Consider the following 13,498-nt stretch of genomic DNA (forward strand, 5'->3'; position numbering starts at 1 on the left):
GCATGGATTACCATTTAAGCTTGAATTGCCAATTACTGTCTTAATAATGCTAATTAAAAAGAACAAAAAGAAACAGAGAAAAAACAATCAATCGTCAGGATGGAATAAACTATCAGGAATGCTAATTAATACAATGCAAGTTCAGTTCTTGGGTCTGAAACATAAATGTTACTTGTGGGTCTTTTAATTATTTATCATAAATAATAAAAATCATAAGGTTTCTACTATAGCAGATACTTATCTTATTAATCATAAAGATTGATTTGTCAAAATGAAGATGCTTTTACGTGTATCCAAATGCTAATTACATGGCTCACTTGCTTGACCTTTCTTTCCTTGTTTTGTTAAAATCTGAAAACTACAGCTACCCAGAATCCTTATATTCTTTTTATATTTTTGTGATGCCCACTATAACAAAAATTAAGAATTACCATTCTTTCTTATTGTGCTTTTGCATGATATCTTTTAGCATCTTTCTTGTCTATCCTTTGTTTTGAGAATTTTTTACCAAAGATTTTTCAGAATTTATTATTTGATTGAAATAAAATGATATAAAATTTTATAGATTTTTAAAATATATCTCATTTATTTAAAAATATAAAAACTATTTTAGAGTTGTCATAAAAAATAAAAGAAATTCATATAGGATGGTAGGTTGTGTAAAATATTTCAATTTAATAAGAGGATTATTGAACTTTTTTAATTCATTCCATGAATTAATCCATTAATTTGATATACATACCAAATCAATAAAATTAACAATTTTTACAGAAATTTAAAATCTCTGCAATCTAATACGTTCATCAAAACCTTTAAATCTTAAAAGATATATTTCAAATAGGTTCTTAATAGTTTTATTTTTTTAAAACAAAATTGCTGAACACAATAATTCCCATCTTTTGAGAAGATAAAAAGATACTCTTTGTTTTGGAAAGAAGAAAAGAGAGTTTATTCTTCTTTTTTATCCATCCAATATTCTCACATATAATATAAATATGTTACATTAATATTCTTCACAGATTAACCGTCTCTTTTTTCAAATGAAAAAATTTTAAAATATTAATTTTTATTTTTTACAATAATATTAAAATAATTTCAGCTATAATTAAATCTTATTCAATATTTTTTTTAAATAATAAAGAGTTAATATAGAATGGAGAGTGTATGATAACAATAATATAATTTTGTCAATTTAAAAAAAATTAAAATAAATGGTCTTAAACTTAAAACGTCTAATAAAAATATTTTTAAAAAAAATAATGAAACTAATGATATGAATTATATAAAAGAAGATTATGTATAAAGTTAAAGTAAATTATACTTTTGAAAGGGAGTGTATATAATACAAATAATAGAGAGCAATAAATACTGGTCAAAGGCAAAAAGTAAACGTGGGTGAATCATAAATGATGTTGCTTTTCTTGGAAGATCATGCCTTTACAGAGCAAAGATGACTTTGTTTTTCCTTTATTCTAAATTCTGATGTGTGTGGTGTTGTTTGATTAAAGAAAACAAAAAGCATCAAACGTGGCTCTCTTCCTCGCTGTCCTCATAAATACAGTACGCGTCTGCTGATCCTCTCCTCTCTAATAACAGATCAAGAAAAGTAAACACTAATATTATTATTTATTTATTATCACTGCTTGTTTAGATAAAGAAAAGGTGGTCTTGAAAAGCAGAGTGTGGTAGTAGTAACAGTAGAAGAAAGAGAGATTCTTTAGCTATAATAAAGAAACTAAACTACTTTCTGAGAAAGAAAGAAAGCAAGAAACAAGCAACATGTGTGACGGTGATTGCAGGCCTTTAGGCTTTCTTTTAGGCCTTCCATTTGCCCTTCTTTCTCTCCTCGTCTCCATTGTTGGCGTCGTGGTTTGGATCGTCGGGTAATTTAAGTTCATATCCTTTTCCATTTTATTTGCTTTTCTGGCTTTGGATATCTGAGATTGCTTTGATTTTTATTTCTTTTGCTTTCATATGGATTTCTATGGCATTTCTAGTTTCTGGGTACTTGATCTTGTTAATTCTTGATACAGTTTGTGATTTGGGTTGGCTTTTGTTTGGAATAAAGTGGTGATCTTTTTGTCAGTTTGGTCTCTAATGCTCTCAAATCTTGGGAATTGTGCAGGTTGTTGTTGACATGCATATGTCCTTGTTGTTTGTGCGTGACAATAATAGTGGAGCTTGCTCTGGAGTTGATCAAGGCACCTATTCATGTCATGGAGTGGTTCACCTCTCAAATTCCCTGTTAGATGTAATAATTTGTAAACAAAGACACTGATTTTGATCCCATGTGTTATATGTAGGTTGGCTTTCATGATCTGTGATTGCTTCCTCTTTTGTTTATTTTCTTGCTCACTATTGTAGGGAGAATGAGAAATTTGTGGCATGATTGATTAGATAAATATATATGTAAATATAGCTTTGCCTGAATGTCATGTGAATCTTGGTAGTTTTAGGAATTTGATTACCTGCTTGATTAGCTTATAGACAAGAAGCTAGTTGGTGAGAGCAGGGTCTGAGAACTTCTCCTTTTTTTTTTTTTTTTTTTTTATTTGCATAAGAATTGCCATCTTCTGACATTAATTCAAGTCATATCAGGAATTAATTATTGCTTTTGGTTATTTTCCTGGGATTTCTTGATGGTATTCTCGAAAATGAAAAAAAAAAAAAAATTTTGTTACAAAAGATGCCAACTTTTATTACTTTGGATATGCAGTAGAGCATTATTAGAATGTCTCAATAGCATTATTGAACCACAAAGAACAAAAGGGAAAATTATTTATGTATGTGAGCCATAGATTCAAACATAAAATAATTGGGACTATATTTGATTCATACATAAACTTCAATTAGAATAACCGGATAACAACTTACTGGATTCATTGTAGGTTCAAGGGATTGATTGAATCACAATCTCAGTCCTGAATTATTAGTTAAGTTTTTAAATTTATTTTTATTCCATACAGTAGTTGCTGCTTCTGTTTTAGCAGAGTAGCCATCTTACTCATCATCCTTGTCACGATCAAATAGCTTCCAAAGACCATCCTCCTGTTGAATCATCCCATTGTTTAGGCCACACCACCAATTACCGGGCACCATGTATTTCTCCTTTAAAGCATCCAAATTCTTGTTCACCAATGAAATGTCTCGTTGACATTCTAAACGAAACGCAGACCTTTTCCCTTGTGTTCCGGCAATTGTGTGCAGATATGTCTCCAAGTTATGCCAAGATATGAACCCTCCTGTGGGCTTCAGGTACATAGATTTTCGGCTGTCGATTTCTAGATTTTCTCCAACCTCGCTATAACCTGCTATCAGTGGTGGAACTTTGGGTACCATATCAGGAGTATTTGTGATCCGTAGAATACGGAGATCCTCCAAGGAGTCGCAGACTTGCTTGAATCCCCGATTCCCTGTGCGTGGGCAGGCGAAGGCAAAGGCTGTAACAGGACAGCTCTTATTTGCTTGTTTGTCGGTTCTGTTGAACCCATTGGCTACAATATCAGCTGCACTAAGAGTTGCAAGTGCTGCACCCAGACTGTGCCCTACTACAGTCACGCTGATCTCCTCATTCTCAAATTTATTCACCAGCTCCCTCAGTCCATCCAAGACCTGATAGTAGACGTAGAATCAGGTTTAGTTTATTTCAGTCGTTTGTTTATATGCAATTACGTATGTAAAACATTCAGTTCTCGTTACCTGCTGCCTGGCACTAGTTTTGCTAGTTTGTGACTGAGGATTATCTGATGTATAAACTGAATGAAATCCTTGATGAACTTGAGCATCATTATGTCCTCCTAGAACATCAGAAGCAGACGTCAAAGGAAAATCAAAATCTTTGATCCATTCCAGAGGCTGGAGTGTTCCTCGCCATGCAACTGCTATATCCCTCCTGCCCAATTTCTCCTTCGCCTGATCGGTAGCTACTGCTATGTATCCGATCCAATTCGATTCTCCATTCGGCACAGCCCTTGATGTGGATGCTGGACTCATAATGAAACTTTGTGGGACATCAACTTTGGAGGTTGCATATAAGTACTTGACAGGTTTATAAACAAATTGATTGTTCCGCATGCCTAGACCAACCCGGGAAAACAAATTTTTCATTGAAAATCTATTGTCCCCTGCAAACTGTGAATACTTCTGCATAATGAAATTGTCATATGTAGCTTGAGCCAAATCACCATAGTGGATGAGGTATTGACGGAGATCATTGTCTAGAGGCTCAAGGAGGCCCTGCCACTTTTGTTGCCCGCTAAGCTGCCTCCATCTTCTGGCTATGTTTCCTCCAGACATTTCCACAGGTAAACCTGTCTTTTGATGTTTTAAGCCGATTAATACTCATTATTACTATTAGTTTAAATAGAATCCATTAGAAATTGCACACTTCACAATTTTCTGCCTTCGTTGCTATCATGCATTTTAAGCCTCCCTCAATATCCGCGGCGGTTAGAGCTATATCATCAGACAAGGAAATTGCCAAAAGGAAAGGCTAGTTGAAGTAGTTTGGTTAGGCAGAGTTCTTGGAATTCGATTATGATATAGGCAGTGTGCTCATCATACGATGATCCAGTTCATGCATTATTCGCGCCTTCATTTCTGCAACATGCTAAACTGAGTCTGAAATTTATAACCATCTACTTAAATATAATTGCTGCATATGATATGGTGAGAAAGCAGCAACATTATCATCAGCAAACTACCAAGCGTTATTATGAAGTCAACACACTAATGTCCTAATGTCCTTGTTTAATCACACCCTCAAAAAAAAAGACAAAAATAAATGGTGTTGTATTGTTCTGGTTCTGCTACAAGTAAAATTAAACTGTTTGTATCTAGATATCCTCTTGTTTCTCACATACAATAATTTAGTTCAGAACCATGTGAAGGCATGAGATGTCAGACCAGGCCTATTTAAGATAAGGTTAGGCATCTTGGGGGGTTTTGGGCCAGTTAAGGTTACGAAGTTATACAGGGATTTCGTCCTGGATCCAGACACTCTCAGCATCTAAAGAAAGCCGATACAATGGAAGATTACGAGTAAAAATTACAACTACGACTAATGGCTAAAAGTTCCACAACTTGAACATAACTAGCAAGCATGTGGGTATCAGCTATTAGAAGGCCAAACTCTGACCATGTCATAACTCCAGCAGCATCACACACACTTCACAAGGACACCAGTTATATCGTAATCAAAGGCAAGTCTTAAACCTTTATGAACCACACAGGTCACCAGGAGCCCTTCCATTTCAGCCAAAGCACAGTAATCACCTGAACAAGATGGAGCTGCCATAAATATACTGCAATAATCGTGGATAGAACTCTTCTATTGTGCATATTTTAATTTTAAATATATAATAAAATTTCTCTACAACGATACTCTATATAGAAATAACATCTATATAATAATTAAAAATTTCAGTTTCAAATTGGACCGGTTGTAAATAGATATAAATTTTATACTATAATTACATGAGTTTTAGAATTTTAATTTAATTAATAAATTTTTTTTCTTTTTTGCACCTTCAGAAAAATAAAGCGTGTATATATATATATATATATATATATATATATATATATATATATATATATTATAAATTTTTTAAATTTTATTTTAAACAAATTTTTCAACATAATAATATTTGTATTTATATTTTTTTAAAAATAAATATTATGATATATTTTGTCTTACAGTATTGATTTCCATTTTTTTATATAATATGATAAGATATTAATATATCTCATATCTAATTGCTATCATTTCACCAACAATATTCACTATTAAGTCAAAGAAAAATCTTAATACTCAAAGCTTTAATAAATTATAATCTCTTTATAATCATAAATTTTATTTGATTCCAAATGTACAACTATATAAAAAAAAATTCTATATTATTAATAAAAAAAATCGAAACTACATTTTTTTTATTTAAGAACTTATATATAATTTGAAGAGTAATAAATGAATACATACAATAGAAATATAATTTAATTAAGGGAATAATCAAATTCAATATTTTACGTTCCTTCCTATAAAACGATTTTAATATTTATAGTATATTTTATAAAAATAACTTATAAAAAATAGTGGATTAAATCAAAAATTAAAAAGTAATTTTTCTTAACAACAATTTCAAACAAATTTTAGTGCATGCACGCATTCTAGGACAACCTTTGCCCCACTGGTTTTTGCTTAGGAAACAAAGAGACAAAAGTCTTAGTTTCTAATTTTCTCCTGTTTACAGTCATCCATTTTGTGTAAGTGTAATTCTGCCATGTTTAGTGATATTGTAACTCCTAAACGTCCAATTGATTGTGCTAAGCTATGTGCATAGCTGCGTTCGTTTGGCAAGCTCAACCTCTCTAGCCTCTGCTTCTCTTGCATAATAGAGATGAATATCACAACAGGCAAGTTCTGTAATTTATGAGATTTATGCCTCGTTTCAACTTTTCCTGTGATGTGCTGGCGCGGGTGTAGTAACTAACTGGCTGTGTGTGTGTGTGTATATACACATTTGTGTAGGCCAACAGAACCAGTGGCATGGTGGAATGGCTGTGATGTACTGGGTGGAAGAGATGCTGTAGCAGGGGGAACATGGTTGGGATGTTCAAGGGCAGGCAGAGTTGCTTTCCTCACAAATGTTTTGGAGCTTCATGCTCTACCTGAGGCAAAGAGCAGAGGGAACTTCCAGTCCTTTTCTTGGAGGTGACAAATTAAACAGGAATAGATGTATTTTGCCTCACAAATTGTCTACTGTTATGAATAGAAAATCGAAATTTTTCTTTTTCTGCATCATACAGAGCGCAAAAAGTCCGAAGCAATTTGCAGAAATGCTGTTGAAAGAGGCTCATCAGTACAATGGGTTTAACCTATATTGGCCGACATATCATCAAAAAGCATGGTCTATATCTCCAACAGGCCAAAAGGAGAACCTGTTGTCCTTCAAGGGGTTTCTCTTGGCATTCATGTTCTCTCAAATGCAAAGCTTGACTCCTCCGGGCCTAAGGTTAGACTTAATTTCTTTTCTGAATTTTGGTAAACAACTTCAATTATAAAACATTCAATTGATCTATTTAGATGCAGCGCTTGAAACTGAGATTCAAGGAGCAGCTTGATAATTATGGTGAAGAAGAGATGCTGAAATACTAATGAGAGACACAGTTCGAGCTGAGAAAAGCAGGTTGCCTGGGAAGATCATAAAGTGAATTATAATCATGGGAAATTACGAAAGAACCATACATGTCTATGTAGTCTGACTGTCTCTCAATCTAAAGTGTCTGATTTCTTTTCTTAACACATAGTTTTGCCCATTAACAATTAAGTATATTACCACTAAGTTTTATTGTTATAGTGTCAACATGGCGTGGACTCGGATAATATAAGTTATTATTATTAATATGATATATTTTCTTTTTTATTTTATAAGCTCCACATCCGTAAATTAATGATATAACGATAATAACTGACTAAACCATATTAATTTGTCAAGAAAAAAATTATATCTTGTAATTAAAAAGAAAATTATTAAACAGATGCATGTTTTCTTTACCTTTCCCAAGCAAAATCTATATCAGCATAAACATGTGCTTGTACGTATGTGCAGTATCAGGTTGAAAACAAATCATCCGTTACCAAAATCACAATATTCCTTCTAGAGAATTTGCGGTAGACCGGAGAGTGAAACTTTATAACATTCAGGAGAAGAGAGCCACTGAAGATTAGAGAAAGTAGAACCGAAAACAGAAAGAATTCGGAAAAGAACAACTGTTCCCATGAGAAAGAAAAAGGTGTCATTGGCCTTGATTATAGGACAAAAGGAAAGACTTGTTCATTTGAAGTCTGATGCGAGCTTTCACTGCAGCAGTGCAATCCTGATGGCTAAAAATTTAAATCATCTGTTCTCCAAGCTCATCTAATAACCGTCCAGTAAGCATGAATTGATCCGGATTCTTTCCAAGCTCAACTCTGGGTGCACACTAGGGTCTAACATTCTTTTATCATGCCCAGACATCTGCGACAAGCTTCCAAGCAAGCTTCAAGTTTCAGCCTTTAATGAAATCTCGCATCATTGCTTCAGTAACATTCTTTCCAAGCTTAGCTTTGCTTAATCAGGTTGTAACAATATGTCGAGCAAATTAATATTAACACTTTGTGTCATTTTCACTCGAAGAATCGTAATTCCGTCAAATGACTAGATTATTTCTAGAAAAGATTGTTAGCTAGACATATTTGTTTGGTCAACAGTTGAATTTCTCTTCTCGGATCATATCCTCACCTCTAACCTTTTATCAAACAGAAGAATGATCTGATAATTAGAAAAGAAAAGGAGAAAGAAAGATTTACAGCATGAATAAGATTAACTAAAATTAGCAAAAATAAAAGAATTAAGATTCTCAACAATCCAAAGAGAGCAAAAGGATTATCTTTTGAAATGGAAAAGTAGTAATCCTTTACACTACAGAAAATAAAGAAAAGAGATCTAAAATTTGATTCAAGCTATATACAGACAGTATCAGCACAGGATTAGCAACTTAATCCAAAATTATTTCACAGAAAGTTATATAAACACTGTACCCCAGCATCAATTTTATTACAATATATAAGAAAATATTAACACCACATTGTCTTTCTCATAGTTATTAATCAGTAACCAAACATGCATGATTCGTAAGATTCTTTTAAAAAAGAAAAATCCAATTTTTAGATATCTAAGGTGGTGCTCCTTTTTAGCATAGTAGGCATCTTAAGCATCATCTTCATGATCATCTAGCTTCCAAGAGCCATCCTCCTGTTGAACCATCCCTTTGTGTTTCTCTTGCCACCAAGCGCTGGGCACCAAATATATATCCTTCAAACTATTCAATTTCTTATTCACTAATGCAATATCTCTGTTCACTTCTAAATGAAAATCGGGTTTTCCCCCTTGTGTTCCTGCAATACAATGCATATATGCCTCCAAATTATGCCAAGTTATGAATGCTCCTGTAGGCTTCAGGTACGTAGATTTTCGGCTGTCGAGTTCTAGATTTTGTCCAACGTCTCTATAACCTATCGCTAATGGTGGAACTTTGGGTATTATATCAGGAGTATTTGTCACCCGGAGGATACGAAGATCACTGAAGGAATCGGAGACTTCTCTAAATGCTCGATCCCCCGTGCGTGGGCAGGCGAAGACAAAGGCTGTGACAGGACAGGCCTTGCTGGCTTGATCATCGCTCCTGTTCAACCCATTGGCTACAATATCAACTGCGCTAAGAGTTGCAAGTGCTGCACCTAAACTGTGCCCTGTTACAGTCACGCTGATGTCCTCATTCTCATACTTATCCACCAGCTCCTTCAGTGTCTCGAAAATCTGACAGTAGACATAGAATTAGGTTTAGTTTATTTCAGATGTTTGTTTATATGTAATTTTGAGTATGGGTATTCAGCTACCGTTACCTGCTCCCTGACACTAGTTTTGTTAAACTGTGACTGGGGATTGTCCGATGTATAAATTGAAAGAAATCCTTGATGAACTTGAGCATCTTTTTCTACTCCGACAATATCAGAAGCAGACGTCAGTGGAAAATCAAAATCTTTAATCCATTCAAGAGGCTGGATTGTTCCTCTCCATGCAATTGTTATATCCCTCCTGCCTAAAGCCTGCTTTCCCTGATCGGTGGCTACTGCTATGTATCCAATCCAATTCGATTCCCTATTCCAGGCATCCCTTGATAATGGCTTTAAAATAAAACTTTCTGGGACGTCAATTTTGGAGGTAGCATACAAGTACTTGACAGGTTGGTAAACAAATGGATTGTTCAAGACTAGACCGACCTCAGAAAACAGATTTTTCATTGAATATCGACTGTCCCCTGCATACTTCGACACTTTTTCCATAATGAAAGTGTCATAGGTAGCTTGAGCCATCTCACCATAGTGGATGAGGTACCGACGGAGGTCAAGGTCTAGAGGGTCAAGGAGGCCCTCCCACTTTTGTTGCCCGCTCAGCAGCTTCCATCTTTTAGCAATGTCTTCTACAGACATCTCTCCTCAGGCAAAACCTGTCTTCGATGTTTAGGTTAGTTAACGCTCATTATTGGCAGTTTAAATAGAATTAGTGCTGCCCACTTCAAGGATTTCTGCCTTCATTGCCATCATGCATTTTAAGCCTCCCTAATATCCGTCGCAGTTGGTGCTAATATCAGACAAGGCAATTGCCAAAAGGAAGAGCCAATTGAAGTAGAGCGCAGGTGGGCAACCATCGAACTCGATTCTGACATATCATATATGATGTTTGAAGTCCTACTTTCTCCACTCACCTCCATTTCTGCATTCGTTCCAAAAGTTCTGCAACCTGCTCAACCTGCTCAACCAACTCAACTGTCATTACCGCACATGGCGACAAAACAGCCGAAATCGCAAGTATTAATCACTAAGCATGCTTATGAACTGAACAAACTAATGTCCTAATTTATTATCAACCGAGTAAATACCAAGCAACATAATGTCTGTATGGTAAGAAAACAACAACATTATCAACAACCGAGTATAGTTGGCATGTATTATTATGAACTGAATATAGAACTGTTGAGATTTATTTTACACTCCAAACAACTAGCAAAACAAGGCCATCTACCCACGTCGAGCTCAATAGACAAAGCCAAGACATAACCAAAATCTTCATGAAAATAAAATCTCAACCACACTAGTTCTCATCCTCTGCTTTCATCATGTTCTTGCTCGCTTGATTCATAACTAGCGCTCTCAAATCCTCTAGGTTGGTCCTGTCCCAAAACAAGCTCTTTGGTTGTCTGAGCAATCTCGGCTATAGTTTCGCCAATGGCACCGAGCAAGCTGCTGCCTCCCTTTTGTTGCTGCTGCTGCTGCTGCTGCTGCTCTTCTTCTCCTTCTGAGATTTCTGGGAAAACTTTTTCGGCGAAGCTTTCAGTTGAGGATTTTGTTGATGTTCCCTTGCCTTTCGCTTCTCCTCCTGTTGCATGAATCTGTGATTCTTCTTTGAAATCTCCACCCTGGAAACTCTTCTCATTATCCTCAATTAGGCAACATAAATGTAATGCCCATTTTAATACAGAAAAATAAAACATTGCAATAGGAATTATGGCATCAACTCCCGTCTGGCTCTCTTACCCTTAAGCGAGCACACGAGGCGCAATTATTGGTAAAGTTTTTGGCTCTCAAGAAAAGGATCAATACTTCATTAATTAACATAAACAAACATATTGAAGTCAAAAAGTTGCAAAAGGCTAATATTGCAACATATAAGAAGTCCTTATTTTACATGTTCAACTTGAAAAGACAAAAAGCAAGTTCAAGAATGCAGTTATATAAACTTAGAATTTCATTGGAAGTTTGCCATTGATAGGTGAAGCTATCAATTTCTCCATCATTCTCTAGCATCATCAATGTTCCTTGTAGATTGGAGAACCTGCATGATGCTAGCATGTAGTTAATTATAAAACTTAAGCGCTTTTCAGGCCCCTCAAATTTCTGGTCAGTTGTAATCCCAACTCATTAAACAAATATAAATATATACCAGATCGGAATAACAAACTAAGATAGTAATTGGATGCACATTACATGTTGCTGACTTCACATATTCGAATTTTATATCATTGAAACTATCACCATAAGATTAACTTGGTATTGACTCCAAGACCGTAATGAGATGTGCAAAATGATTGAGACCAGAACATTATGTTCCTATCACAATGGAAACTGTGAAAACCAAGAAAAGAAATGTTCACAGAACTCCTCTTCAAGAAACCAAAAAGAAAAAAAAAAGAAAGAAAAGGGAATGAAGGTACTAAAAGATTCAAATTTGATGACATATTTTCTAGTAAGATGTACCTCTTTCTCTGCAGCTTTCCTGGCTTCAAGTTCTCTCTCAGCCTCCTCTTTCTTCCTAGCAGTATAGTCCTTCATGCTCTCACCGGTGGACGCAGCAACCTGCTTAGCAGCACTGAAAGGCTTGACTGCAACCGCTGCAGCTTTCTCCGTCACTGCTCCAACAGCTCCTGCTGCCGCCTTTGTCCCCTCCACTGCCTTCTCCGTGGTATAATGCACTGCTGTCCAACCAGCCACTGCAGCCTTGTCCTTCACGTCGGCAGCCACTTCCCCAGCATAATGAGCTGCCTCCTTAGTTTTCTCCATCGTCACATCTTTAGCCGTGGCCGCATAATCTTTGGCAGTCTTGCTTGCACCCACCACTTTCTCCTTTGTTTGTTGACCCATTTCCGCCGCAGTATCTTTAGCCTCTTTTCCTTTCTCTGCAGCATACTGTGAAGTTTTTTGAGCTCCTTCAAGAACTGTATCTTTTGTCTTTGCTCCTCCCTCTGCAACAAGTTGGGTTGTCCTCTGAGCACCTTCAAGAACAGTGTCTTTTGCTTTTGCACCTTTTTCTTTAACCGTATCTGTAGTCTGTGCTGCCTTCTCTTCTATATTTTGAGCACCTTCTTTTGATTGTGCACCTTTCTCTTTAGCATACTCAGCTGCAACACTTAAACCTTGATTTGCCTTTTCTTTAGCCTTCTCATATCTCTCTTGTGCAGCCTTAATAGCCTCCATGGAATTTTGCTGTGCTGTTTGTCTAAGCTTTGATATTTCTTCCAAAGAAGGTTGCTCTTTGTTTTCCTTTTTCTCTTCTTTGCCTTCCTTATTAGACCCTTTCTCTCCTTCACCACTCGCTTCAAATTTTCCAACAGTATAATTCCTTCCTTGTTCTTGATCACTAGGAGCATCCTCTTTGCTTTTGACTTTATCAGCAAGAGACTCAAATTGAGCACCCGTCCCATTCCCTTCTCCTGCTTTCTCAGGCCTGTCAGCTTCACCAACCGCGTTTGTACTAGCAGTAGTACTCCCCTCACTCCCTTGAGTAGTTTCTGTTGGTTTCTCAGTCACCAAAGACTCGAAATGAAGAGTCATTTTAGGAACTCTATCTTTCTCTAAATGAACCTTTCTCTCACTGGTTGTGTTCTCTCTTCTTGATTGCTCAGATGCCATTTTTCTTCTTCTCTCTAGGGTATTTTCTGGATTTCTCGAAGTGGATTTTTCTTTTTCCTTCTTCTTCTTCTCTGCTCTGACGGTGTTCCAAAGATTGTGTTTTAAGTACTCGCAGTGGAGATGAGACGGGTTTAAAGGAGGAGGCCAATGGCGGTTTGGGAAAGAAGTGAACGTGTATGTGTGCATGAGCAAGAGCGGACATGTGTCGGATGCTCTTATGTACGTGGTATAGTTTTGGAACCAAAGAGATCTGAGTCAGCTATCAAACCTCATGGAATGGGCTTGAGGACTTGTGTGATACCTCACGTGGAGATATAGAAATCAAGCCACGTGTTAATGAGAGCATGTAATGGATAAGATGCAAGAGTGATAACGTAATTGATGAAATAGAAGTCAGAATATTACTGAATTGGGCATTTGTGAGGATATGGATGAACAGCTGTGTGGATGAGTAAAATTAATAAATAATTTATACATGTTTAATAATTTTAA

At 35.8% G+C, this 13,498-nt stretch overlaps 4 protein-coding genes and 1 pseudogene across 8 annotated transcripts; 2 read left to right on the forward strand and 3 right to left on the reverse strand.

Annotated features, from left to right (window-relative positions):
* Positions 1–1,465: 1,465 nt before the first annotated feature.
* On the forward strand, positions 1,466–2,430 carry LOC107261735 (signaling peptide TAXIMIN 1). Its single transcript, XM_015722957.3, has 2 exons — positions 1,466–1,883; positions 2,126–2,430. Exons 1-2 carry the CDS (start codon positions 1,780–1,782, stop codon positions 2,247–2,249), a joined length of 228 nt encoding a protein of 75 aa, XP_015578443.1. The 5' UTR covers positions 1,466–1,779; the 3' UTR covers positions 2,250–2,430.
* A 369-nt stretch (positions 2,431–2,799) lies between these two features.
* LOC8264214 (phospholipase A1-IIgamma) lies at positions 2,800–4,346 on the reverse strand. Its single transcript, XM_002525083.3, has 2 exons — positions 3,700–4,346; positions 2,800–3,612 (listed from the first exon to the last, which is right to left on the reverse strand). The coding sequence occupies exons 1-2, from the start codon at positions 4,294–4,296 to the stop codon at positions 3,001–3,003; spliced, it is 1,209 nt and encodes a 402-aa protein (XP_002525129.2). The 5' UTR covers positions 4,297–4,346; the 3' UTR covers positions 2,800–3,000.
* Positions 4,347–5,955: 1,609 nt separating this feature from the next.
* Positions 5,956–7,371, forward strand: LOC8264213 (annotated as a pseudogene).
* A 1,190-nt stretch (positions 7,372–8,561) lies between these two features.
* Positions 8,562–10,369, reverse strand: LOC8264212 (phospholipase A1-IIgamma). Its single transcript, XM_002525081.4, has 2 exons — positions 9,443–10,369; positions 8,562–9,356 (listed from the first exon to the last, which is right to left on the reverse strand). The coding sequence occupies exons 1-2, from the start codon at positions 10,028–10,030 to the stop codon at positions 8,748–8,750; spliced, it is 1,197 nt and encodes a 398-aa protein (XP_002525127.2). The 5' UTR covers positions 10,031–10,369; the 3' UTR covers positions 8,562–8,747.
* A 149-nt stretch (positions 10,370–10,518) lies between these two features.
* LOC8264211 (seed biotin-containing protein SBP65) lies at positions 10,519–13,129 on the reverse strand. Of its 5 annotated transcripts, none has more exons than XM_048376562.1 (2): positions 11,855–13,129; positions 10,519–10,976 (listed from the first exon to the last, which is right to left on the reverse strand). In XM_048376562.1, exons 1-2 carry the CDS (start codon positions 13,004–13,006, stop codon positions 10,812–10,814), a joined length of 1,317 nt encoding a protein of 438 aa, XP_048232519.1. In that variant the 5' UTR covers positions 13,007–13,129; the 3' UTR covers positions 10,519–10,811. The 5 variants fall into 5 exon arrangements, with proteins under 5 accessions (XP_048232519.1, XP_015578428.1, XP_015578429.1 ...); XM_015722942.3 differs by having other exon boundaries at positions 10,519–11,025; positions 11,855–13,128; XM_015722943.3 differs by having other exon boundaries at positions 10,519–11,016; positions 11,855–13,125.
* Positions 13,130–13,498: the final 369 nt, after the last annotated feature.

Source organism: Ricinus communis, chromosome 7 (genome assembly GCF_019578655.1).
Source record: "Ricinus communis isolate WT05 ecotype wild-type chromosome 7, ASM1957865v1, whole genome shotgun sequence".
In the NCBI taxonomy this organism is placed as follows: domain Eukaryota; kingdom Viridiplantae; phylum Streptophyta; class Magnoliopsida; order Malpighiales; family Euphorbiaceae; genus Ricinus; species Ricinus communis.

What these genes read in the sequence shown, in the direction of transcription:
- LOC107261735 (XM_015722957.3), top strand. Translation starts at nt 1,780, where the DNA reads ATGTGTGACGGTGATTGCAGGCCTTTAGGCTTTCTTTTAGGCCTTCCA. An exon ending in GTCGTGGTTTGGATCGTCGG is followed by an intron (nt 1,884 to 2,125) that starts GTAATTTAAGTT and finishes GGAATTGTGCAG; the next exon opens with GTTGTTGTTGACATGCATAT.
- LOC8264214 (XM_002525083.3), bottom strand. Translation starts at nt 4,296, where the DNA reads ATGTCTGGAGGAAACATAGCCAGAAGATGGAGGCAGCTTAGCGGGCAA. An exon ending in AAACTAGTGCCAGGCAGCAG is followed by an intron (nt 3,613 to 3,699) that starts GTAACGAGAACT and finishes GTCTACTATCAG; the next exon opens with GTCTTGGATGGACTGAGGGA.
- LOC8264212 (XM_002525081.4), bottom strand. Translation starts at nt 10,030, where the DNA reads ATGTCTGTAGAAGACATTGCTAAAAGATGGAAGCTGCTGAGCGGGCAA. An exon ending in AAACTAGTGTCAGGGAGCAG is followed by an intron (nt 9,357 to 9,442) that starts GTAACGGTAGCT and finishes GTCTACTGTCAG; the next exon opens with ATTTTCGAGACACTGAAGGA.
- LOC8264211 (XM_015722942.3), bottom strand. Translation starts at nt 13,006, where the DNA reads ATGGCATCTGAGCAATCAAGAAGAGAGAACACAACCAGTGAGAGAAAG. An exon ending in GGAAAGCTGCAGAGAAAGAG is followed by an intron (nt 11,026 to 11,854) that starts GTACATCTTACT and finishes GATAATGAGAAG; the next exon opens with AGTTTCCAGGGTGGAGATTT.